The sequence below is a fragment of the Alosa sapidissima genome, chromosome 8 (genome assembly GCF_018492685.1).
Source record: "Alosa sapidissima isolate fAloSap1 chromosome 8, fAloSap1.pri, whole genome shotgun sequence".
NCBI classification, from domain to species: domain Eukaryota; kingdom Metazoa; phylum Chordata; class Actinopteri; order Clupeiformes; family Clupeidae; genus Alosa; species Alosa sapidissima.
Window position 1 is genome coordinate 22,597,236 of NC_055964.1, and position 10,286 is coordinate 22,607,521.

At 46.1% G+C, this 10,286-nt stretch overlaps 1 protein-coding gene across 1 annotated transcript in view; it reads left to right on the top strand.

Moving 5' to 3' along the window:
• sh2b3 (SH2B adaptor protein 3) overlaps positions 1 to 9,048 on the top strand; it is a 33,452-nt gene extending 24,404 nt beyond the window's left edge. Inside the window, exons 4-7 of the mRNA XM_042101622.1 lie at positions 2,971 to 3,062; positions 3,475 to 3,689; positions 5,841 to 6,012; positions 6,908 to 9,048. Coding sequence (XP_041957556.1) covers positions 2,971 to 3,062; positions 3,475 to 3,689; positions 5,841 to 6,012; positions 6,908 to 7,311 — 883 coding nt within the window. The 3' untranslated portion in view covers positions 7,312 to 9,048. The remainder of the gene's footprint in view (positions 1 to 2,970; positions 3,063 to 3,474; positions 3,690 to 5,840; positions 6,013 to 6,907) is intronic.
• The last annotated feature ends 1,238 nt before the right edge of the window (positions 9,049 to 10,286 follow it).

Genomic DNA, 10,286 nt, shown 5'->3' on the forward strand with positions numbered 1-10,286 from the left:
CTGTTAGAACATTTCTTAGAACATTTCTGTTAATGTGGCCTCTAATAAATGTGTAATAAATTTAGGCATGGCTGCATGTGACATTTCTACAGATCAGAATGACATAAGCCTAACAACTGTTTTGAGTTAAGGCTAAATGTGTATTAAGCTTACTGAATAACTTCCTAATACTGAAGACAAACCATTTTGTGTAATGATGCATCATGTTTGAAATTTGCCACTTGTTGTCTAGCTATGTGGCATTAACCTATCGCTCATTTCAATTTGGGACCTTGCAGTCGGAATTGTCGTTTGTTTAGTCAAAGTCTCAAGTCCAAAGTAGCCTGGGCTATTCGATGCGTCTGTTTATTGCACATACTTTTATACCCGTGTTTGTTGGCGTGTTGTTGCAAAATCCGCGTACTATCATCAAAGTGAGACCTACTGTAGCCACACAATAGACATGGGGTGGAGCTCCCCTGAAACTGGTCCCTTGGAAACAGTGCAGTGCAGCGATAAATGTCCTACGTAAATACGCATATTTTGAAATATGCATTCAAAAATCTTCAAAATCAAGATGCACACCATTTGTGCCACACGCGAGCCACATACAAAATCTTAGGTCAGTCTGACAAACGGCCGAGGTGCTTTAGTACAGTACAGCCACACGGACACAGACACACAGACGCTTCTTGCTTTATAGATAGATGGCAATGTGTGCTTTCTATGTGTGTGTGTGTGTATTCTCTTGGATGTTTTCTGTGTGTGTGTGTGTGTGTGTGTGTGTGTGTGTGTGTGTGTGTGTGTGTGTGTGTGTGTGGTGTGTGTGTGTGTGTGTGTGTGTGTGTGTGTGTGTGTGTGTGTGTGTGTGTGTGTGTGCGCGAGGCGCAAAAGAGAGAGCTGTTCAAGAGGAAGCCGGGGGAGGTCTCACTGGGGGAATCTCAGGACCTTTCACATTTCTGCAGATGTCTGGAATTCTCTGTCTGACTTCCTCTTCTCAGATACACAGTCTCTCTCTCTCTCTCCTCTCTCTCTCTCTCTCTCTCTCTCTCTCTCTCTCTCTCTCTCGTCTCTCTCTCTCTCTCTCCTCTCTCTCCTCTCTCTCTCTCTCTCTCTCTCTCTCTCTCTCTCTCTCTCTCTCTCTCCTCTCACACACACACACATACACACACACAGTCACACATAAACTGTACAAACCCAGCAGGGGACCAGGAGAGAAAGGAGGAGGAAGAGAGTTGGAGCTGACAGACCTGGAACAAAGCAAGCCTGAGAGAGCAGGCAGCCAGGGAATCAGTGCAATGAGAATAAACACAGAGAGAGAGAGAGAATGAGAGTTGTGAGACGTGAAGTGCATAGGCACATACAGAGCGCTTGCAGGAGTTAGCATGTGCTGCCTTCCTGTTATTGAGATTACTGAGAATTGAAGTCAGCAATTCAGCAGGATCTCAGCTGGCCTGCCTCTCTCTCACGCTCTCTCTCCTTCTGTCTTTCACTCTCTCACCCTGGTCTCTTCAACCCTTTCTCTTCTATTTTCTCTCTCTCTCTCTCTCTCTCTCTCTCTCTCTCTCTCTGTCTCTGTCTCTGTCACATGTAGTTTAGGGTCTGTGTAGGATGGCGCTGCTGCTTGGGTATCACATACAATAACATTTTGCTTGTCCAAGAATTACAAGGGACGCTTCCTGACCTAGCCCCGAGGCTTTTGTGTGGGTTCCCTCCCTTCCTCTAGGCCCTACTGTCCCATTTCTTTCTCTCTGCTCTCTCTCTCTTTCTCTCTTTCTCTCTCTCTCTCTCTCTCTCTCTCTGCTCTCTCTCTCCCTCTCTCTGCTCTCTCCCTCTCTCTGCTCTCTCTCTCTCTCTCTCCTCTCCTCTCCCTTTCTCTCTGCTCTCTCTCTCGCTCTTTCTCTCTCTCGCTCTGCACTGTGTTCATGTACTTCCTCAAGGAGTCGGCCTCTGTCTTTGCCCTGCCCTCTCCTCGTCTCTCTCTTCCTGTTGACCCCCTTGACCCCTGGCCCCAATCCCCCCTCCCTCCTTTTGGTCTGCCCCTCTCACACACTTCCTATTTTGAATCTGATCTGAGCGATTTCTTTCCTCCTATTGACGTCGTGGGGATCGGAATCGTGGTGACCAACTGAACCTGGGTCAGTTGCTCATCCTTCAGGATGACCGAGGGTCCAGAGGCAGTTGGGGTAGCTGAGGGTAGTATGCTGCACTTAATAAAAAGATAATTAAGCAAATTATAAATAATAAATAGGCACTTGGAGAGTGCAAACCTACAGTTCACTCTGTTCATAAAATGCCCTCGAAGAAAAAGAAAAACAATCCTGGATCCACCTTTTGAGTTGGATTCTCGCTTTGGATAAAAGTGTCTGCCAAATCCCATAGCCATAACCATACAAAATCTGGGTAGTAACCGATTACAAGTAATCTGGATTACATAATCAGATTACAAAAACCAAGTAACTACAATCAGACCAGATTACATTAAAAAAAAGACTACTTGATGCATTTTGATTATGTCTTTCAATACATGACATAGCTTTACATCATGCAGTCAACATGCAATGTAGTTAATAGTCGGAAAATTAAGATAGACCCAGTTTGAAGTAAATGGACACGGAATGAGACTAAATGCCAGTATTTTACTTATCAAGTAGGCCATCTTGTACCCCCAACACACACTTGCAAACACACACAGAGTCAAGGGCCTATTTCCTCTATCAATTCATCTGAAACAGACAAAAGGGGTCATGCTCCTACCCGTGAGAATAACATAATGCAACAGAAGGCAAATATTGGGCTGTGTGAAATCAATGTTGTGAAAAAAGGAATGTATGAAAAACTTACAGGAACATGGAGCACACAGTATGTTATGTTGGATTGTTCCTGTTCTGGTTGAAATGTATATGATGAATCCACATCATATTCATCAGGTGTGTGTGTGTGTGTGTGTGTGTGTGTGTGTGCGCATATGCTTGTGTGTGTGTGTGTTAGGTCCGACAGTGTGGATTTGCAGCTGCTATCTCCCTCTCTGGGAGACTCCAGTACAGGAATCAGAAGAGAGAGCTCCGAGTCGACCAGCCAGGGTGTGTATGACTGCACATTCACTGGTGCAACAAATCAAATAATCCCGACAAACCTGTAACCAACAGCCCGTGAGGAACAGAATGGAGATTAGACCTCATGATCAGAAATCGCTGCGTAGCTTGCATCTCTGATCTCTGTGATCATGAGGTGGGTGAGCGCCTCTGAGGTTTCTGAGATTGGGGCCCTGATATGGGTGTGCTGTCAGGTGCTGCGGAAAGACTAGCAGCTTTTTGTCTATGAAGCAAAGCCTTACTTATTGTTCAATCATAGGTGGAGATACTGCAATAAAAAAGACAAAATCTCGAGACTATAATATCATCAGAAGACTCATTCAGCTGACTCATGGTTGTTTGAAATGTACACTGTCCGCGTCTTTGTGAGCCATATCTCACATCTTCCCACCCTCTGCAGGCTCACCATCCTTCTCGCCACCAGAGCGGGTGTACCATAAGACGCATCACTTCCTGTCATCGTACCCCTGGTTCCACGGGCCCATCTCGCGGGTGAAGGCGGCCCACCTGGTGCAGAGCTCGGGGCTGGAAGGCCACGGCGTCTTCCTGGTGCGCCAGAGTGAGACGCGGCGCGGGGACTACGTCCTCACCTTCAACTACCAGAGCAAGGCCAAGGTACAGCACCAGGACCGGCACTCATCCCAGTCAGAACTGATTAGCATGGCATTTTGGAACTTAAGCTACAAATCTTTCCTCTTATTAATGGCCGCTAACTCTAATGTAAATCTGTGGACTTGTTTTAGAGATATTTGTCTCATTATGGGACATGGGTTTCAAATTCATTTATCACTCTTTAAGTTAAAAACATAATCACATTACGATATTATTTTCATAGAAACCTGATATTTTATTGAAATGCATTGTATACGTTATTATCCATTATAAATTGAATGTCCAAAGCAGCTTGAAATAGTGTTAGGATTGTATAGGTCACATGGGGATAGATCACTGATTGTTTGGTGCTAAGCCCTTAGATAACGTCACCCACCTGTGGCTTATTAATAAATAGGGCACCTTTCCTCTCGCCCCCTTGGCGCATGTTTTATGGACTCCTGGCTTGTGCCAACGTTTTTTTTCCTCCCCCTTCTTTGGTCTGATTTCTGCCACATGTGCACCCACACGAAACCGTGGCAACACTTGTTGCTGGCTTACATTTAACAGTCAGCCATCTGGTCTGTTTATGGAAATACCACCTTCAATTTGGAAACCCTAAAACCTAAACTTATCTGAAAGCGGTGTTATTAAAGGTGTAGTCCACGATTTTGATCCAGTACACCTTTTAAATGGTCCCCACGGTCCTCTGACTGCACACTTTGTTCGGGTGCTCAGAAAAGCTCTGGGCTTTGTACACAAAGCCATTTACACACAGTCGAAAATGGGAAAGAAACATAGTGGCCTGGACTGAGCCATAAATGATCCCAGCCAATGAACACGTTACGTTAGGAGCACGGAAAGAAGGGTTGTAGTTTGATTGGCTGAGCTCAAACAGCGACAACTTTTTGGCAGAATTGTGGATGAATTATATCTCAAAAACAGTTGCTATTTTACAACTGGCTGCACATTAATTTACTAGACTTTCGGTGTAGCATACATTTTCATTTGTCCCAAATTGAACTGAATGGTTCCATTAGTTTGGACATGCTATCTCCTTCCAGATCTGAAGAAGATTTAACAGTACTCCGGCCTAGGCCTCCAGATCCTCAAATACATCCTTTCTGGCAAAACAAAACACAACATAAATCTGACAGGATGAGACAACACAAACTCTCCCTCTGCCCCCGCGGCCATCCTGCAACTGCACAGTCCACTCCAGCCGTATTTTATGAAAACCTAAAGACGGGGACACATCACTAGGACACAGATAATTCCATATATTTCATGTCCGCTAATGACACTGGTGGTCTTTGTTTTTCTAGCATGTGCTTACGTGAACACTTTTTTTTTTTTTCAGCATCGGGTTCATTAATCACCCTTTTATATATCAGAAACCCAACTGCTTATAAGCTTGTCTTACCTCTTAGTCCACAACTTTCGGACAACTTGACCTAAAGAAAAAAACACCTGAAAAAACACCTGAGACTCTACCAAATATTCAAGGATTCGTAGTTGTATACATATCAACATGTATATCAGATGCATTGAAAAGCACTCTAGAGGCACACGTGGAGAAGTGCTCATGGTCCCATGGACCTGCACCTACAGAGTGACCTTGGTGTTGTCGGCTCCGCGCTCCCCCGGTTGAAGGAGCTCAAGCGCCGCCGCAGTACTGGGACCCACTTGGGATGCGTGGTTTGCATAGTTTAATCCGGCAATGTTTAGAGAAGTCATTTCCTGTCTTACCTCTCTGTGAAATGTCCTCTGTAACCTCTCCTTCCACCACCCCTCCACCCACTCACTCTCTCTCTCTCCTGCTCACTCCTTCATTATTGCCTCTACCACAGAGTCTATGAGTTTTTGTGTGGTCTGTCTGTGAGCAGGATTATGCAAAATCTGCACGGGCCAATTCACATGAAATTTGGTGGAAAGGTGCAGCAGAGGCCAGAGAAAACCCCCTTAAGTGAACTCGCCGGGTGCCTCCGAAAACGTCCCACTTTTGCTACAGTTGCGAGATACGGCATTTGGTGACTGTCACCACTCTTTTGTCCTGTTCTCTCCCTCTTTCCGTCTCTCTCTCTCTCTCTCTCTCTCCCTCCCTCTCTCTCTCTCCTCTCTCTCTCTCTCTCTCTCTCTCTCACTCACTCTCCTTTCCCTCCTTCCTCTCCGCAGCACCTGCGCCTGTCGCTGACGGAGTGGGGTCAGTGTCGCGTGCAGCATCTGCGCTTCCCCTCCGTCATGGACATGCTCAGTCACTTCCGCCTCTACCCCATCCCTCTGGAGTGTGGGGCCGCCTGCGACGTCACGCTGTCCAGCTACGTAGTGGCCAGTGCCACCTCAGCAGGTACACTCGCACACATGCGCACATGCCATTTACGGATCTAGTTACACACAAACACGCACATGCCATTTACGGATCTTTTTTTACACACACACACACACACACACACACACACACACACACACACACACACACACACACATAGAGCATGCCTCAGGTGCTCAAAGTCACAAGAAGATAAAGGTAGTACACACGCAACCTGAACCACACGCAGACACATTCATGCACTGCCACTACACTCGAATACACCCCTCATTTCCATATATTGTATAATGCCACAGTCTTTAAAAGGCTACAACAAATGCACAGATCCCAGAGCCCCAAGAGCCCATATCTAGGCTAACAGCACAGATTGTGTCAGATTGTGTCACTTATCCGGTGTACCTGATGGCTGAAAGTGAAACTACAGATATGTAGGGCTGTTAATGAGAACTGGAATGGGGCGCTTCCGTTGTTTTCTGAAGTGTGTGTGTGTGTTCGTGTGTGTGTTCGTGTGTGTGTGTTCGTGTGTGTGTGTTCGTGTGTGTGTGTGTGTCTGAGTGTCTGAGAGACTCTCGAACAGATGGTCTGTGACAGAGTAGGGGTAGACTGACGGCCAGGATTCCCACTTCTGTCATGTGGTTGAGACAGCAACTGAGCACTTCTGAGAATTCATGCAGAACACGCATACACACACACTCAAAAACACACACAATTGCACAACCTGTGCACTCTTGGCTCTCGCTCCCTATTGTTATCTATGTTATCTATTGTTATAGTAATATCTCATGCACACACACATTTCACACACACACACACATAAACGGCACACCTGCCTTATCACTTAAACCCTGTCTCTTATGTGTGTGTGTGTGTGTGTGTGTGTGTGTGTGTGTGTGTGTGTTCCATCCGCCCACAGGTCAGAACTCCCCGGCCGTGCTGGTGCCCTTCTCCCTGCACCGCTGGAGCTCAGAGCCCAGCCTGGCGCTCTGCACGCCGCCCAGCCGCTCCTGCCTCTCCCCCTCGGCCAACTCCCTCTCCCCCACGTCCGGCCTGGCTCCGTCGGGGACGTCCCCGCACCACCACCACCACCAGCACCAGCAGCACCAGCACCCCTCGCTCCCGCAGCGGCCCCCGGCCCTCCCCGACCGGCCAGCCCCGCCACCCCTCCGGCGGAGCGAGTCGGTGGGCCGGCGGCCGATGCTCCAGCGCCACCCCAACCCCCTGCCCCCCCTGCTGCCCCAGCGGGACTCGGACTACGAACTGGAGCCCCCGAGCAGGAGCCACAAGCGGGCCATCGACAACCAGTACATGTTCCTTTGAGGGCGAAACCGTGGAAAGGCATTCACAGCACGTCGAGTTCGTTCTCACCCCCCACCCACCACATACATCAAAGCCACACCATCTACACCCTAGCACGAGTAGAGTGGAGTTGAAAGAGAGAAGGTGGGGGTGTTGCGGTGGTGGCAAAAAGGCCAAGGCACATTGCCCCTTGGCCCCGTAACAGGATGTCTCTGGTGAGGCATCAACACACAGTACCACAGACAAAGGGGGATGCAAGGGACCCCTCGACGGTCAGTTCCCCTCCCAACTGACGGGGAGCTACTGAGCGTGGAGCGGGCGCCATGAGACTTGAGCAGCGCACCACACTGTTGTGGCGTAGGCTCTGTTGACACACAAAAGTAGATGCACACCATTGGTGTGTGTGTGTGTGTGTGTGTGTGTGTGTGTGTTTTTGAGTGCATACACATGTGTTTGTGTGCGATGTGTATGCAGTGTTTGAGTGAGCGATTCCCAGACTTGACTCAGGATTCCACCTGCGTCTCATATTGACATTTGCGTGTCCTCCATGAATGTATTTCTTTTTTTTTTTTTTTTACTATTGCAGTCGATCTTTGCCAATGCTATAATTTCACTGCAAGACAGCAAGGGATGTGCTTGCATTCTGAGGACGTGGAAATAGAGTGAGGCCTCGAGGCCTGACACAGATGAGAGTCCCACAGTCTTCAATAATCCAACTCCTCCGACACACACACACACACACACACACACACACACACACACACACACACACACACACACACACACACAAGTGCATACCAAAAAAAAAATAGAGGCATACTCTTTTTGAAGTTCATTCAAGCAATAACAGAATATGTCATTAGCATGGGTCAGTTCAGGGATTATTATATCTGCAAATGATTATTGCAAGATGGCACAGCTAATAGCAATAAGCATTAATATCCAAACAAGCAGGAACAGTATGGGCCTGTAGCACCACCTAGAGGTGCGCTCATGCTTCCCAATTTCAGGCTCTCCAGGGTAATCAAAACCTGTCAGCTTTGAACAATTATACACCATTATACCCATTAAAATTGATGTATATTTGAAATATTTAGATGGTTTACGTGTTAGAGTATTGAACAAATGCCGTCACATCCAGACTCCATAGTTCATGTAAGCTACTGTTTTGGTTTATTGTTGATTTTAAACATTCTTCTTTCGTATAACCTAACCAAAATGTTGCTTCAGTGTTCAAGCACTAGTTGTCTTCCATTCTCATATTAACAGTAAATGTCTGTCTGTCTGTCGCTTAACACTAACATAGCTGAGAAATGTACAAAAAAATCCATACACATCACGGCCAACAAATATTGTGCCAATGTCAAAGTTTTGTTAAAATGTTTCTGTTTTAAATATCAGAACGTTTCGAAGAAATAGTTCACACAGACGAGCGCAGTTAATGCCTTAACAAGATTGACTCTTATTATTGGTTGGGCCCATCCAGTAGGAAGAAAGCCAACGTGCCTCGTCACTTTTCACTTCCCTCCGTCTGGTATTATGACCCATGGGTTTTTTTCATGCACAGTGATCTTCTGCCATAGTTGGCTCCAAATCTGATTAAGCTGTTGTAGATCAAATACCTTAAGCAGAATGCTTTTTATTGACTCTTAAATCTGCCATAATAAACTACGCACACACCCGCACAGCCAAAAGCACGTAAGTGGCATTCCTCCCCATCTCTTGCTGTTAAGAGAGCTTGTGTCTTGTGCACACACACAAAAGAAATGCAACGGTAGTCTTTGTGACCCCTGCCACTCCTACAAGCTTAAATATAAAATTGTTCTTGCTAATTTTTTATTTTAAGCATTTTGTGGTGAATTATCTTGGAACTTTTGCACCATTGCCACACCAGCAGCACTGCACTGCCGTGTACAAGTACAGCCAAAATAGAGGAGTACTTGAGACACCTCTGTTCAGACCGCGTGCGCCTTTTGCCCCTGTCTTTGGACTAGCACGTTGTGTGACTCACTTGCAAAGCCCCAGTCTATTTTTTTGCATTAACATGTGTTTGCAGCTGTTACAGAAATAGAAATGCAAACTGTACCGGTGTATTACTACCTCGTTCATAAAGTTTCCAGATTGCTCAGCACCATGGACCCACACTCTGAAGTGGGAAACGGGTGAATCAGCATTTATCACATTCATATATATTTTTTTTTTTATTCTTTTTTTTTTTTGACACAAAGGGTCCGTTGCAATGTTGGAACGCTGCACTTAAGAACCCACTCCTCTTACATCCAGATATGTTGGCAGCATTAGCATCCCAGCACACGCTGCAATAGACCCAGAATGTCTCTTCTATCAAAAACAAAACACTTATTTTTTTATCCTAAAAAAAGCCCATTGGTCATGGTGTTTTTATGAAGAGAATTTGTACAGAGAATAATGACCCATCACCTCCACAGTGTCTTATTATTGACATTAATGTCCAGGAACAGATTCACTTCAGTATTCATTACTGATGCTTCTTTGGAGCGGTCTTGTCATCTTGTCAAAGAAGTGTCCCTTGGTGGAGTTCTACTCTCGCTCTCTAAGTCTGAAAGCCAGTCTCCCTGAAAGGTCAAACACAATGAATGTATACCTTCTCTATACTGTTGATTCTAGAAGACCACTGTAAAATCCTCTTGTCCTGCTCACCCTCCCACAGAGCACCCAAAGGGTCATGGTGGAAAATTTGTATATAAGGGTGGAATTTATTTTTTGAGCAACTTTTGAGTTGTCTTTTGCATTCCCTCGCAATAGATTTGCATTCCCTGCTTGGCATTCCCTTGCAATACCTTTGCGTTCCTTAGCAATAGTTTTGCATTCCCTTGCTATACTTTTGTCTTTGTGAGGGAACACAAAACGTATTGCGAGAGAACGCAAAACTATTGTGAGGGAACTCAATAGGAGCTCAAAAAAACGTATTCCCTCCATAGTGAGAATAAATTCCCACCATGTCCCTTTAGGGCCCC